This window comes from Phocoena sinus, chromosome 5, assembly GCF_008692025.1.
Source record: "Phocoena sinus isolate mPhoSin1 chromosome 5, mPhoSin1.pri, whole genome shotgun sequence".
NCBI lineage: Eukaryota > Metazoa > Chordata > Mammalia > Artiodactyla > Phocoenidae > Phocoena > Phocoena sinus.
Genome location: NC_045767.1, coordinates 112775856 through 112792966, shown reverse-complemented (window position 1 = coordinate 112792966; position 17111 = coordinate 112775856). Strand labels below are relative to the sequence as shown.

At 41.6% G+C, this 17111-nt stretch overlaps 1 protein-coding gene across 3 annotated transcripts in view; it reads right to left on the bottom strand.

Moving 5' to 3' along the window:
* The window catches only part of PRMT9 (protein arginine methyltransferase 9), a 33125-nt gene extending 26289 nt beyond the window's left edge, over positions 1-6836 (bottom strand). Inside the window, exons 1-4 of one of the 3 annotated variants that reach the window (XM_032632294.1) lie at positions 6456-6836; positions 3868-4016; positions 1373-1609; positions 684-851 (exon numbers count right to left, since the gene is read on the bottom strand). Coding sequence is in view for 2 of the 3 variants with exons in the window: in XM_032632292.1 (XP_032488183.1) it covers positions 684-851; positions 1373-1609; positions 3868-4016; positions 6456-6644 (743 nt within the window). In the remaining variant the exon portion in view is untranslated. The remainder of the gene's footprint in view (positions 1-683; positions 852-1372; positions 1610-3867; positions 4017-6455) is intronic. The other 2 variants (XM_032632292.1, XM_032632293.1) reach the window with 2 other exon arrangements.
* Between the last annotated feature and the right edge of the window lie 10275 nt (positions 6837-17111).

Genomic DNA, 17111 nt, shown 5'->3' with positions numbered 1-17111 from the left:
TGTTTCAATGTAAACTGAATTTAAGTAAGATGAAAAGATAGACTACCCAGAAGAGGTAGTAAAGCAAGTGCTACTCAGAGAAAACTCTGTATCTAAAATGATAGTTTACTGGACCAGATGATTTTTAAATTCCCTCTAGTTCTAAAATTCCATCCCCTTGTGATATGGATCAAGGTGAAATAACATACTAAAAAGCTAAGACTTATGAGATAATATTCAAAGCATTTGAAGGACCCAAGCCAAAATACATTGACAGCTGACGCTTCCAAAGCCAAAGGCTATCCTTCATTTTAGCCAGGGATATTAACACCAAATGTGATTAAACCCATCAAGCTTCATCTACTCACGCATTATTTTTAAGTACAATTTTTAAATAGTTATTGACCACACAGAAGGACAACTAGAACACTGAAATTAACAAAGGTAAAGTAACTTGCTAAAGCTGAAGTTTATGTATTAAATCCCTTGCCACAAATTTTTCTCAAGATCTTTAAATCTTTTTTTATCAAGAAAATGACCTTACTATGAAATCAATCTTATGCTAAACTATCCTATATCTGCATCTTTACAATATAAGGGTTTTAGCATTTTTGTTTGGACTAGAAGCTAGAAATGTGAATATCTTAATTTTTTTAAAAAAAATAGTGGATTATAAAAACTAAAATTAGTTCATATTATAATACCTTTCAGGAATGTGTTTTGGAATTTCTATGTCAAGCGACTTCATATGTAAAAGTTTGATCCCTGCTTCCATCTCGTTTGCTGCCACTACATCACAGGCAAGTTCATACATGGTCTTGGATAACTCACAGGCATACACCAAGTGCGCTCCAGCTTTTTTAGCAAACATGCTACAAGAGGAAAAAGTGTTCCATCAAGAAAAAATAATCTACTGTAATCTTTCAAATTTTAGTGGAATTATAATGCTTAAACATGAGGTTTTCCTTTTATTTTTTAACACAACCATTATTCGTTCTGCATTTTAAGAAATGAACTAATATTTTTGTCAAGCAATAAATCACACAATAAATCATGACATTCACCTTATTAAAACACAACTGGCATGCAGAATGCTAATAGACTTTAAACAACTAGATTCAACCAGAATGTTGATGTAAAAAGTACTCTTAAAATTCATTATTTAAAATTTCAATGATAACCCCCAATTTTTCTTGGCGGTTACGTCGAGTTCTTAATTAAGTAAAAGTTATAGTGAAAAATATAATAATAATAGTTCCATGAATAATCATAACGAGATTATGAGAAATAAACTCTACTTTTAAATTCTGCTGTTACAGTTTCCATATTTGGTACAATCCTTAATTTACATTAGTATATAGGTATACATAATTAAAACACAATTCCAACAAACCTTAGTATTCCAGTTCCTGCTCCAATGTCCAAAACGCTTCTGGAGCCCAAACGAACCGCCTTTTGGATTGCTGCATTATAAATCATATTCCTCCTGGTGTCATTAAGCATGAGAAAGTGCCAGCGCTCCACCAGCCAGTTTGCAACACGATAAAAATTCTCCTTTGCATCACTGAAATCCGGGTTTAGCTTCACTGCTTTACGAAAATACCCGGCTGCTTCATCTCTGAAGCCCATTCTAGAGTAAAACGTAACAGACAAGATATTCAACTACATACTATCAGTTACAGCGCCTTTGTTCGTGCCACTCATCTGGCCTGAGAACCCCTCACCGGCACCCCAGATCCTACCCAACCCAAGCGCCATCTCCTTGGGAAGCCTTCTGTGAGGACTGCGATTCTCATTCACTTCTTTCCTTTCTGAATCCCTTTTATATTTATGCATTCCAGGACACTAACAACTGACTGACTATGAATTGCTACTTTACTATGGTATAGTAGAGGCTCTCCTAGCCATCCGCCATTTAAACAACTTTCTAGAACACCAGTGGTTTCTAAAAACCACTCCCTCTGTAAAAGATATTAACACCTATGGCTAAGAGGTGCCTCTTTGCTGTGCCTGCATACCTTTTCCCTCAGCAATTGAGTTGAATGGTCATCAAGAGTCAGTTGTAGGGCAGGAATAAAGATGCAGACGTAGAGAATGGACTTGAGGACACAGGGAGGGGGAAGGGTAAGCTGGGACTAAGTGAGAGAGTAGCATCGACATATATACACTACCGAATGTAAAACAGCTAGTGGGAACCAGCAGCATAGCATAGGGAGATCAGCTCGGTGCTTTGTGACCACCTAGAGGGGTGGGATAGGGAGGGTGGGAGGGAGACACAAGAGGGAGGGGATATGGGGACATCTGTATGCATATGGCTGATTCACTTTGATGTACAACAGAAACTAACACAGTACTGTGAAGCAATTATACTCCAATAAAGATCTATTAAAAAAATAATAATAAAATAATTAAGACAACAATGTAATGCACAGCACAGGGAATACAGTTAATTAATATTTTATATTAACTTTATATTGAGCATAATCTATAAAAATGCAGAATCACTATGTTGTATACCCAAAAGTAATATAATATTGTAAGTCAACTATATTTCAGTAAAAGATAAGTAAATAAATAGTCTAAATTTAAAAAAAAAAGTCAGTTGTATTTGCTGCCAGACCAGTTTATACCAGTTGCACTTGTTATTATTATATCTTTTAATTAAATACAAAAGAAACCAAATAAATATGACTGCAAAAAGAGAGGCATTGTGTCTAAGGAAAAAAGTTAAAGGTGAGTCACCCAAAAAACTACTACTAAATTAGATGTGAGCAAATCAATAATAAAAGACAGGGGGGGAAAACCATCAAACCATCCGGAACAGTGTTTCTTAAACTATCTCTGATAAAGAACTCCCTTTCCTTTTAAAGTATCTGTAGACCAACACACTTGTAATGTACATGATTAGTTAGTGTGCAACTCCCACACCAGACTTCAGCAGCAGAGGGGTCCATGCTCTCAACAAGGGAGTTCCCTGACCACATGCTTGGATTTACAGCAATGCCAAACTGCTACATACATTTCTAACTGTTTACTCACAATTTTTATACTCCTCTGTCATTGACTGGTAATCTGTGGATCACACCAGTGTGTGGTCCACACACTGAAGAGAACTAAGCTAGTAGAACCCTTTTTTTTTTTGCGGTACACGGGCCTCTCACTGCTGTGGCCTCTCCCGCTGCGGAGCACAGGCTCCGGACGCGCAGGCTCAGCGGCCATGGCTCACGGGCCCAACCACTCCGCGGCATGTGGGATCTTCCCGGACCAGGGCATGAACCCATGTCCCCTGCATCTGCAGGCGGGCTCTCAACCACTGCGCCACCAGGAAAGCCCTAGTAGAACCCTTTTACACTCATACTTCTTCACAAGCACCTCTAAGCGTTCTGCCAGTTTTAAAGATTGAATCGGACTATTCATTTTGGGTATGGTTTAAGCAAAAAAGACGTTCTGGAACCCAAACAGGGAACGGCACTCTTACAAAAGGAAACAGCAAATTTCCAGGAAGTTCCAGAGAAGAGATTTACAACAAATTCCCTGGCAAGGGACCACAGTGACTTCTCTGCCATCCTGTGAATGAGGGCTATGTCCTCTCCAACAAGGTCTGGATCTCAGCCCAGTGAGAGGAACTCTTCCATGGATGCTCTATCTCAGCCCCAGGGGCAGTGGCTATTATGTAGTATAACATATAATATTATTACATATTATATCTGCTATTCCTATATTCTTTTCAGTTCTCTTCTTACTAGCCAACCTTCGTTACTCTGATCCCGTTATAATTAATAATTGTTTATATTAAACTTCCCATGTTCAAATTAGTGTACAACAATTTATCCGATCTGGACTGATGCAGAATAATCCTTAACTAGTAATACTGAAAACACTACATACCTGAAGAGATGCTCCCCCATACTATTGCAAATCACTTCATCATCAGGAAACAGTTCCAAGGCTTGCTCATAGCAACCAAGTAGGTCTTGTGTTCGACTGAGTGCATCAAGCTCTTCAGCCCATCTGAAGAGCGTATACTGAAAAGTTTCCTTTACAAAAGAGAAAACAGTAAATTAGTCAGTAACATAAATGATGAAAGAGGGAATTCCCTGGCTGTCTAGTGGTTAGGACTCTGAGCTTTCACTGCTGAGACCATGGTTCAATCCCTGGTCGGAGAACTAAGATCCCGCAAACCGCATGGCGTGGCCGTTAAAAAAAAAAAAAAGATGAAAGAATATTCAACACTGGTTGAAGATTCCACAGAAAATAAAACTTAGTTATAACTGAAAATCACCGTAAGTTTAATTTAGCTTTAATAGGCCCTGTTGCTAAATAAACAAATGCATAAATGCATAAATTTTACCACCTACATGGCAGTAACATTCAGAATTAAGACAGTTTGACCACTCTGCAAAATCTGTCCATACTTGGCTGCCGTATCATATTCTCCACCAACCTCTTTTTTGTGGGCTCCTATGTTTCAGCGGTACTTCCTTGACCGGCTTCTCTTTTCTCATGCATCCCCAGTGCATTAACTATCACCTATGTGTTAATAGATGTTACATCTACATCTCCAATTGAGACCCTCTCTCCTGAACCTCAGACCCATAGTTACCACTCCCTACTGGTCATCTCAACCAGGGACCCTCAGCCATCTCAAATTCAGCTCAACCCAAATATTTCCTGATCGGTGTGCAAAGAATACCAAAGAACAACATAACATAAATCCTGTTCCTATCCTCAGAGAGGCCTCATAGAGAGAAATATAACATACAATTTTGAAAAAATTCAAAATGTTCTAAACTGAACCCATCGTATTCTCTCACACAGGATATAAGGTTAAGGTACCACCCAACCTCAGACTAAGAAGTCACCTTAGAACGCCACCTTAACTCCAGTACAATTAATTTGGAACCCAGCCAATTCTCTCTCATTATAGTTAAATCTGTCACCTCCTCTCCCCCACACTGTTACAACATGATCCTTGTAACCACTTGCTGGACTACAGGAAGTCTTCCCACTGTCACCCTAGCTCCAATTACACCTCCACCAAACATTCTCCACACTGCAACCCAGTGCAAAGACAGAAGGCTGTAGTCAGGAACACACTTTATATCATCTTCACATATTTTATACAGAAGAGTGTATACCTGAAACTGAATTTTGATAAATTTTACTAGAGAGTCAAGGAAAGGAAGAAGACTCTAGGATGTGAGGGGAAAAAACACAGATTATATTAAATGAATCAGGGAATTTACAGCTAAGCAACTTGGTATGGCTGAGGTGTAAGGATGGGGAGTAGAAGGAAATAAGACTAAAGAGATAGGTCTTTCGCAGAGGACCCTGCAAAGAAATATGGGACTCTGTTCTGCAGGAAACAGAGCTAGTTACTTAACCCTACTGAACACCAGGCAAAGAAATACAAACTTTAGATAATACTTTTAATACACACTAAATTTAAAAAAAGATATGTTCCCTGTTTTAGGAAAGAGGAAACTAACGAACAAAGAATTGAGGAAAAAGCACTTGGATTGATCCATTATTCTACTTCTGCCTACCTAAAAGAGCAAACTGTATCTCAGCATAACACGTTCTCCTCCCTGAGGCCAGCTGATCCTGAAATTTAAATGTCTATATACTACTGACATCTACTGGGTAGAAGTCAGGGATGCTGCTAAACATTCTACCATGCACAAGACAGCTTTTCACAACAAAGATTCCATCCAAAATATGAGTAGTACTGAGGTTGAGAAACCCTGGGTGAAATAAAGCAAAGTAGCTTCAGGCTGAAAGTTGAATGCAAAATTAAGTTAAATCACTTTTTGAAATTTAGATTCTGAAATAACTTGGAAAAAAATGTACAGCATTTCAACAGAATAACTCACAAATAATCCAATAACTGAAACTTAAAGAATGCATCATCGAATGATTACTTTAGGCTAATCCCAAACTTAATTCAACATTCGTTCCACGTAACAGTAGAGACAAGTGCAAAGGGCCTGGGGCAGGGACTTGTTAGAATTAGATATAGGAGGTGGCAGATCACCTGAGGCCTCATGCAATATAACCTTCGTAATTTTGAATGAAATGGAAGTTTTGAAATAGAGAAATGACATCATCTGGCTTTTATTATGAAAAGCTCATACTGGCTGTGTTGCGGTAGGCTGCAGGAGAAAGCCTACTTTCGAGCCTGAGCCTATTGCAAAAGTCAGAAGGAGATGACTGAAGCTTGAATCAGGGGAGTAAAAAAGAAGGTGGTAAGAAGGGATACGATTCTGGATATATATTTCGATGGTGCAGCAGACAATATTTTCTGATACGCTGGTTGTGGTTACGAACAAAAGAAGAGTCAAGGGTGAACAGTAAACATTAATAACCACCACCAATCACTCATAGTACCCCCATCCAATTTATTTATGTATTCATTTATTTATACGAGAAGAACACAGGATCTGCCTGCAAGTGAGAGAAACAAGGGCCCTCCTCACCTTCACATCGTCTTTCAGCTCCGGCGCTAGGCTGAGCACGAGGAGGTAGTGGGCATAGGCGGTGCCGAAGTCCTGGGCGCCCAGACAGTGCTCTGCGCTCTGCAAGGACCGCGACACCAGCTCGTCCCGCCCGGCTGCCCTGGCGCCCCGTCCGGCGCCTCGGCGGGGCCTGGGCCGCAAGTTCGGCATGGCAGAGTCACCGGCCGAAATCTGCACCTGTATCACCAAAGGGAAGATGCTTTGGTGAACGGAAAGCGCAAACTGTCTAGGTGATCGCACTTCCACGCGACTAACCAGAGCCCGAAAACCGGAACAGGAAACCTATTCCCCTACGACTGCAAGAGCTCCCACCTCTGCCAGGCAGAAACCCCTCCCCTCCCCAAGGGGCGGGTCCTACGCCGCAGACGCACGCTTCGCGAACGGCAGTGCGTCCGACGTGGGCACGTCGTGGCCCGCCCTCTCCCGTGGGAGGGGAGGTGCGGGGTGGCCATTGCGCTTGCGCATAGAGGATCTTTCCTGACTTTCTACGATGCTGGCGGCTCTCAAGTCTCTCCGGCTGGAATCGGAGCCTTCTGTCCCTTTCTCTTGGCCTTTAGGAGTGTGTGACTTCAGCTACGAGACTTCCTTCGGCAGACTCAGTTACCGCGAGGGACGTGGGTGTGTATGAGGAGAGACGGTCAGGCAATTGTGGTGATGCTTAAGGCCTTTGGGTCGTGATGCACCAAATCTCAAAGTGGCGAGAGTGGAAGGAGCCCGGAGATAGCAAAAGCACCCTAAATGGAGTAGAGGAAATGCTTTCACTGGCATTTTAAAAATCATCCTCACAGAACTCGGTGAGGTGGACCTTTGGGTCATACTCATCTTACAGACCGAGAGGGACATCCTGAGAAGTTACTTGCCCAAGATCACAGAACAGTTCGTAGCATAGGCACAGCTCAAACCCGAGTCACTGGCTCCCTGTTCAGTTTTCTTTCAAACGAGCTTAGGGTTTATCTCACTGTTCGGTGTATCACCACTGTATAGTGGTTACATTTTAAAAGTTTTTTTGCATTCAAGTGGGGACCCTAAGGGGTAGATTGAGAACTTATAAATGGAGGAGGTGGTACATAGGAATCACGGCTGAAAAAAGTCTCTTTTGCCCCTGGTTTCATACATGCTGATGGTGAGTATTTTACTTAAGAAACAAAATAATAGAGCAATTTTCCGTATCAAACTGACAAACTTTGGGGGCTCCTTCACTCTCAAAAGTTCATCATTTATATGCCTTTTTGCCTTTCTCTTTTGACCTGATTATCTGAACCTGATTATCTGATTGTCCTAATCAATTCTTCAAAGTCCAGATCACTAGGTTGTGACCTGCTGCCCTAGTCAGAAAGTTCCTCGAAGGCAGGATCTGTTCTTAACCATTTTTAAACTTTGCACCTAGCAGAGTCTGGCTCAAAGTAAGTACTCATATTTTTAAATTTTAGTGGAAACTACATCCCCCAACTCCCAGGTTTTGTACTTAGACTTTCCCAACCATTTAAGGTCCTTATGTCTTTCTCAACCTCAATTGCTGCTTTACTAAATTTAAGATTGAATTGTATTTATTTCACTATGTAGAAGGAAGTCATCAATAACTGATCTATAATAAGAATAGAAGAGAGTTTTGAGCCAGACTGAGAAGTATAGCCTGACAAACAGCCTCTTGGGTAGCTCTGAGGAACTGTTCCAAGGAAACATGGTTTCAGCACAGTTTTATATCTTGTCGGAACAAAGAATATCAAACGCAAGAGGGATACATTCTTTCAAGGTTTCAAAAAAGACAGCATCACGTACACAGTGAGTCAGTATGGCCTTGTGCCTGGGAAGGGAGCCTTGTCATCTAAGGAGTACTAGCATTGACCATTGACGTCCCAGGAAGAGGGAGACATTTATCTCTGTCTGAAAAATGGACATATTACTTCTGGACAAGGCACCCTTTTCTTTAATGGTTAAAGCAAATGTACAATGTATGTTTAATAGGCCACAAAACAGGCTGTTCTGGTTAGCATAAAGTTTAAGTTAAATCATGTGTAAGCAAGAATGTCTTCCCCATACCTCAGTATATGAAAACTTCTTCCTTCATCACCTCACACAACTGAAATGCTAAGAACTTAGAGAGTCCCAGTGCGATGTGGTAGAATGTGAAAAGACTTTAAAAAAAAATACATGCATTCTAGTCCATGCCTGGTCCTTTCTGGCCCATTTAAGAACATTTCCTTAAGAGTCATTATTTGTAAGAAGGCCTAACAAAGCTCCCTTTCCTACTTTGGACACACAAGATTGATAATGACCATCAAATGAGATACTATATACAAAAGCATTTTATATATAATATATACATATTTAATGCTATGTGTTGTTACTCTTATCTAGAGTCATTTAAAACTTAGCTGGATTATTAAAAATTAAGTCACTAACACCTTTAAGCATTTGATCAGAACCCTATGCAACTCATATCCTTTAAGAGTCAGATGTAATTGGCTGGAATCTCTTTCCAGAAAGCAGAGGGAGACCTCCCAATCATTCTCTCCAGAGATTTTGGTTTGGAGAAATCACTTTAGACTTCATCATTCTAGTCACCTCTTTGAGTCCCTGCTCTGAGTTATGCAATACTTCATTTCACAGATTACCTTGTACTCCAGGGTCTGCTTTCCCATTCCACAGGGCAAGGTTTCTTTTGTCTTGTTTTGCCTTGTTTTGTTTTTTGGTCTGTTCGGTTTGTGAGATAACCAAACTACCTAAAGCATTTAGACTGCATGAACCTGAAAGTGGACATATTATTACCAAGTCAACATAGGCTGAGATGGAGGGAAAACTTGACAGGAAGTGGAGAAAGGGCAGAGAAGAAATAAAAGAAGCCAACTTGGGTTGTTTCATCATCTACTGCCCACTTGTGGGCAGTGACTACTGCTAAAAAAGTGCAAGGGATGCTTCCTGTCCCTTCTGAAATACTTCAGATAACTTTGTGAGCTACTAGGCCTCACTAAGTTACATTGCAATTATCCTAGATAGAGAAATCACAAGTTCTCTGCATTCCTGTGTAGTTTATCTATAACTCAGGACACTCTCTACATAGGAAAAGTCACTTGGAGAAAATGGAACTGACACAAATAACATGGAACATTTGCTCACTGTAAGATACTGAGATAGAAAACATATTTTAAAAACTATTTTATTACCTCATTCCTAACTAAGACTTGGAATTACTCAAGATCATGTATATTTATTGAAAGTAACTGTTATTTATTGCAGTTACCTTTCGCTTTTGAAAGAACCCTATATTTGATCACGAAGGACCCTGAAGCATGATGTAAAACCAATGCAGAACACACATTTTACTTCTTGGTCCTTAGTCAAAGCTTTCTTTGAAAATATTGAAAGCATCGTTCTTTTGTTCACAATAGCCTTCCCCCACCCCAACCCAAACTGTTACCTTTAACGACTGTTGAGAGTCTATTTGATTCCTTCATTTATATACTCTTTTTTCACCCTCTTTTAGGGTCCTAAGAAAAACCTCACTGATGGATAAAACCACTGCTGACTCAGAGGTAGGGTTAGTTGTGGTTGTCTTTCACCATGTTCTGGGCAGCTTGTCAACAAACCACACACGTCAATCAAGGAAGCAAAACCAACGGAAGGGCTCTCAATCAGCTTTCCAGTGTGCAAAAACTGAAGGTTAATGGGGGGAAAAGGCTCACAGGAAGTTCATTAACAAGGGATAAACAGACACAAGGTATCTTGGGTTTATACATTCTGTGGAGAGTCATATCTTTTTGTGTGATCTTGGTTGTTTTATTTTATGGTTTGGAGTTTTGTTCTCAACTTTGTTCATTTTAAGATCATTTGGGGAGCTTTTTTTTTTTTTTTTTTTTTTGTGGTGCGCGGTCTTCTCACTGTTGTGGCCTCTCCCGTTGCGGAGCACGGGCTCCGGACGTACAGGCTCAGCGGCCATGGCTCACGGGCCCAACCGCTCCGCTGGCATGTGGAATCCTCCCGGACCGGGATCACGAACCCGCGTCCCCTACATCGGCAGGCGGACTCTCCACCACTGCGCCACCAGGGAAGCCCCGGGGAGCTTTAAAACAATATCCACACCTGGGCCTCCTTTCCAAATTGCTGATTTAATTGGCATGGGGTGGAGTCTGGGAATGAGTATTTTTAAAGAGCTCCCTGGTGAGTCCAATGTGCATGCTAGGGGTGCAGGGTATGGGGCAGTCTTCTATAGGGGTTGTTAGGGTATTTGAAGTATTTAGGGTATGCAGTATAGGCATAAAGACAATGTAGGGAGTAGAGATATAATTAATGACTTAAGAATTATGAAGAGTCTCTCAACTAAATTCTTGTGAGTTGAAGTGATTGTTATATGATGAAGAATAGAATGTTCATCATACTGAATTACTTGCTGGAGAGAAAATTTTATAATTTAATCAACAAAACACTACAGCCATAGGCCAACTGCTTGGATATTAAAATTTGCACTAATGCATTCTCGCTGCTAAATAATCCCAGTTTCTTCAATGTTTTCAAAGCTTTTACTATAATTGGGAATTTTGTTGTTTTACATAGCCCTTTCTAACTGTCCCATGTACATTTCAAAATCTAGAACTCAAAGTTAGATATAAAACTAACAATGGGGCTTCCCTGGTGGCGCAGTGGTTGAGAGTCCGCCCGCCGATGCAGGGGACACATGTTCGTGCCCTGGTCCGGGAAGATCCCACATGCCGCGGAGCGGCTGGGCCCGTGAGCCATGGCCGCTGAGCTTGTGTGTCCGGACCCTGTGCTCCACAACGGGAGAGGCCACAACAGTGAGAGGCCCGCGTACCGCAAAAAAAAAAAAAAACTAACAATGGCCAGACCAATGCTGAGTTCAAAATCTGAGCGTATGGGGGCCTATAATAATGTGACAGTAAAGTTCAGAGACACTGAGAGAGAAAATCCATGTATGGAGTGCTGCTCTACACCAGGCACCATGCTTGGTTCTGGAGAACCTGCCTGAATCTCCTGCTGGAAATGCCAACCAAAGTGGTGGTGCCAGGGGTGGATTCCAAGTAATCTGAATAGAGCAAGTCCTAACAAGACACTCAGGAAAATGCTAAAAATCCATTTGAGAGGAAAGAATCTAAACCCGGGAGTCACCTCAACTCTTTGTACTCCTCTCCCCATTCCCCATCAATCACTGCTAGTCCAGGTCCCAGAAGGAAAAAGACTCAGAGGGCTTATTAATTAAAGAGAGTTTAACCAAAGGACTGTTTACAGAGGTCAGGGAAGTTAAGGGAGTCAGCAAGATTTGTGAGGTACCCACAGACCTGAAGAAGCAGAAGGAGAGGACTCTATTACCAGAACCAGAAAGTTGTAGTTATGGAAGAGGGACCACCTAGATGGAACTATAGCCGTAAGCAGAGGAGAGAATTCCCTGACCTTTTTCTCCGCCTGCCCGCCAGTCTCTTACTAATGCCTCCTACTAGCAGAACCCAATCCTAAGCCAGCCAGTAAGGGATTTTGGATGATACAGTCCAGAGAGTCAGCCACCCTCCAGGGCACAGAGGTGGGCATAGAAAGGTAGAAAATGGTGCTGTAGGGCAAATGGAGAATAACCAACATAATTACCAAGTTTTACCTCTTTACTTACTAAATTTTGAAAAATCTGCCCTCTCCTCTCCATGCTTATTACCACTGCCTGCGTTCATCTTTTAACCTTTCACCTTGTCTGTTATAATGGCCTTTTCATCATCCAGCCTTCAGTCATGCACCCCTTAAATTTATCTTCCATGCTGAAGCTAGAACAATCTAAAAAGCAAGTTTCCCGTTCAGTGGCTCCCCAACACCTATAGCTGTGTATTATAAACTTTAAAAAAATTATTTGTGTGGAGAATAACTCTAAATCCTAATTAAAGATTTCCGTTAGAAAAGGGGAAGCAAGAGTCATGTTGAATGTGTAAGTTTACACACTGAGGTTGTTTGGTTTAGAATGTACATTTGAAAAAATGCATTAGAGATCTGGGGTTCCTTAGTGGTTAAAAGACCCAAGAATTTCTACTTATAGTGTCCTCCCTGAGCAAAATAAAATAGTTGACCCAATTAGAATTGACCCGTGGTTAGTAAACGAGTTGATAAGGACAGAGCCTCAGCTTCTTTTGTAGCAACCTTGGGGGAACTGGACCATCAAAGTACAGTAAGTTCCCTACACACAAACGAGTTCCATTCCAAGAGTACGTTCGTAAGTCCAATTTGTTCGTACGTCCAACAGAGTTAGCCTAGGGACCCAACTAACGCAATCGGCTATATAGTACTGTAATAGGTTTATAATACTTTTCACACAAATAACACATAAAAAGCAAACAAAAAGTAAAGAAAACATTTTTTAATCTTACAGTACAGTACCTTGAGAGGTACAGTACAGTACAACAGCTGGAATATAGGGGCTGGCATCAAATGAACAGGCAAGAAGAGTTACTGACTGGAGGAGGGAGAGGAGGTGGGAGATGGTAGAGCTGAAGAATCGTCAGCAATAAGAGACAGAGGCCAAGCTGCAATTTCACTCACACCTGAGATTGATGGCACAGTTTCTGGTTCCTTGCTGGATTCAATTCTATTTACCCTCTTGAAAAAACGATCTAATAATGTCTGGGTAGTAGCTCTTTTTCTCTCATCATAGATGACACGGTAGCACTGGGTCGCATTTTGAACAGCTGCTGCCAATTTCGTGTACCGTGCTACGTTTGAGTCCTGTGCCTCAAAAACTAACAGTGCCTCCTCAAATAAAGAAAATCCCCTTGCCATTTCCTGCGTGGTGAATCTCTTTGGTTCTTCAGTTACTTCTTCCTCTTGTCTCTCTTCGTCCTTTCTCTGGGCCTCCAATTCCTGGCGCTTCTTAGTACCAGCTACATCACCACTGCTTTTACACTTGCTTCCAGACATCCTGGGCTTGAAATAAAGATACTGCACTACCGTATACAGTACGGTACAGTAAAGTACACAGAAACACAACCACTCGTAGAGGTTGCATGTATGTGACAGTGTACGCCAGGCACATGAACTAACTTACGTGACTGGACATGGAAATGCACGTTTGCATCTTTGAAAGTTTGCAACCCGAAAGTTCGTATGTAGGGGGCTTACTGTACAGGCTTTTTTCTCAAATGGTAGAGATGAGATAAATTGACCTTAAAAAGACTAAGCCCTGGTCTCAGGCTAGGCTTGCTGGCGTTGGCCTTTTACACCCTTTGCATTGAAGGACTCTCTGTAAGACCCACTTTTAAGGAGACGCTTTAGCTCAGTGACTGTGAGATCAAATACGGGAGCCAGACTGTCTGAATTTGAATCCTGGCCCTGCCATTTACCACCTAGGTATCTGGAACAAGTTACTTAGCTTCTATACCTGAATCTCCTTATACTTAAAATGAGGATCACACAGTACCTATCTCTTACCTTCGTTGTAACGGTTAAATAAGTTAATGCAGTTATGGTACCCAGAACATATTAAGCCCTCGGTGAGTTGCCGTTCTTACTCCAGCTCCCCCTGGAGCAGAACTCTGATGATTCTCAGAGGAGCCAGGCTTCCACCCAAGAGGAGCCGTATCTCCTGCCAGTTACAGAAGCCTTACACAATGCTTGGACTTTGAGACCTCTAACTGGAGGGAAAGAAGACAAGAAGTCTTTCCTCCTCTGCCTGCTGCCTCCCAAATAAACTGACGTCTGCCTTGAGAGCTGAACAATAAGTGCTTAATTCTTTTCTCCCACAGCTGAGTTAAGGAAAGGGAGCAAATACAGTGTTTTTCTTGGTACAATAGATCTTAAATTGTGGTAACAAGCCCACGGAAGGTTTTTTGAACTTGGTGGAAAGCAAGCGATCACAGAAGATTCCTGTCACCTAATTTTTGCGCAAGGTACTGATGGCATATGAAAGATCATAGAAAGCTATGTGGAAATAATAACTGAATGTCTCACCTTGTGATTCGTTTTCAGAGCAGTTGGCTTAAACTGTTCAGCACTCATGCTTTCCAAGCTAATGCTACCCTCTCCAACCCCGTTATGTGTGTGATTTTGATAAACACCCAACACCTTTAGGTCAGGGAACTATTATGCAAATGATGGGATAAAGGTTAGCTGAGCTGTTCCCCTTGAAGTAGGTGTCAGAACCAAAGCTGTGAAGCCCAGCTGGCCTTCCATGCGCCCGCCCACTCAGTGAACCCTGAGGAGCTTTGTTTAGCCCAGTTTGAAGCTACTGCCCTGTAAGGTTAAGTCTAAGCTCCTTAAGTCCACGTTACATGATTTGGCTCCCACTTAACCCCTCCCTCTAGCCTCAGTCTTCAATATTTCCTCGCTATCCTCATTCACACTTCTGCTAAGGCAGTTCTCCCTCCCTGTATATAATGTGTTCCATTTTAGTTTGCTCTGCTCACTCCATATCATCCTTTCTCAGTTCAAAATTCTCCACTTCTCCAAATTGCTAGTTTAGGTAAAGCATTCTTTCTCTGATTTCCCATAGTCCCCTATCCGTAGCTCTGTTTTAGCATTTACCCTGTTGTATACATGAAATGATCTGTTTATCCTCTTGACTAGAAAGTGAGTTCCTGGGCCTCAGGGAGTATGCCTTATTCATTCTTTATCTGCAGCATTTAGAATAGCAATTAGTATTAAAGAAGTCATTAAATGTCTGATGGAACTGAGCTGCAGGCCGTGGCAGGAGAACCAGAGGAAAAGGCCGATTTGGTACACGTGTAGAGAACAGACTCTACAGGAGTTGAAACAATTACATGATTGGAATAACAAGGACATGAGGAAAGGGGAGAAAATGAAGGTGATGCCAAAATGTTTAGCATGAACAACTAGGTACACGGTGGTGCCGTTAACCAGGATAGGCAGTACAGGCCCAAAGACGAAGGAGAAAAAAAACAGATTTGAAAAGAACGATGATGAATAAAGTGGCTGTGTCTGAGGCGTCAATGGGACGTGAAGTGAAGGTATCCAGTGGGCAGGTGAGTAGGTGTGTCTAGAGCTCAGGAACAAGATCTGGCCTAGAAATATACTTGGAGGTTTTAATTACGTTGGCAGGTTGAAGTTGTATGAATGATTATAATTCTCCAGGGAAAGTATACAGAGGGAGGAAATACGCAAACCAAAATGTAGACTGGGGAAAAAAGAATGTAGACCAGAGAGAAAGCAGCAAAGCCTCTGATTGGGAGAATCTTCTGAATATTGAGAGTGGAAGAAAGTAAGATACTGCGTAAGGTGGATCAGCATTCTAAGGAATGGTTAAAAAATGAGTTGCCAGTAGGACCAGGGTCTCTCCTAAATGCAATCAGGGCAACAGCGTATAGGATAAATAAATATAAGAAATATGAATAAATTATGTTTTCTCAATATAATTCACCTTTATGATGAGAATGTTTTATGACTCACTAAACATGGGAGTTGGAAAGGTAGGATTTATTGATGTTTCTCAGCGGAGTCTATATTGAATGCATTCTGTATTGTAGGCGCTGTTTTAAATAATTTAATGTCTCACCAGCCAGCATCTCCCCTCTCTTTTTCTGGGAACCGCTTGTATGAGCTTTCGCCAGGTTATGCTATATAACAAACAGCTCTGAAAATTCAGCGACTTAGAAAACAAAGGACGAATGTTTGCTTATGTTACACGTAGACTGCAAGTTGGTTATAGTGCTGCTTCAGGCTTTGGGGAGACTATGGCCGTGCACCGTGTGCTGTCTCATCCTGGATTCCAGGGTGAAGAAACAACGCCTACGTGAGACTTGCCCAATCTCAGGGCAGAGCGGGGCAGCCAGGGAGCTGCCAGAGAACCATGGTGCCTCTTAAAGCTTCTGCACGAGTGCCACGTCATATGGCTAAGCTCAACCTCAGTGGAGAGGGCATCTATACTCTTTGCACAAGGAAAGGAAGCTTCAAGTCACATATACATGGCAAGTGAGGAGCAAATAATTGGGGGCAATAATACAATTTACCACACTGTTCCTCTGTCAGCTTAAACCCTGTAGCACCTGTGGGAAAATTGCAGGTTCTTTCATGTTCCCAGTCCTTTGGCCACAATTGATTTCTTCAGGGTTAAAGACATAACCCAAACATCTTCTAACAGGAACTGAGAACGAAAGGAAAAAAAAAGTAGAATCTTGGTAGCCCAATTGTAAGATGTAAAATGTGGGAGTTATCAGTGACCATGTTCCTCACCATATGGAGGAAACTAAGCTGCAGTTGCGGGGAACAGAGCCAACACACAGAGTAAAGTCAAACAGGGACAGAGAGGAAGGTATTATTCCTGCTCTTCCTATGGTTTGGTTGCTCAGTCCTTCCTTGGATTCTGTGAATTATGAAGTTTTCCTTTTTGTCTATGCTAAAGTTGAATTGATTTCTGTCATACTGAAATCATGATTCATGCACATGTGTAATTTCATTTAATCCTAACACCAATACTTTGAAGTAGTTACTGTAATTGACATTTTATAAATGAGGCTCAGAATTAGAGATGGAAATTCTCCCTGGTACCCTGCCTAGAAGAAATATTTTACAATAACACCCAACTGCATTATTCTACCCTGTGCTCACCAAGCAATTTTTTTTTTTTTTGCGGTACGCGGGCCTCTCACTGTTGTGGCCTCTCCCGTTGCGGAGCACAGG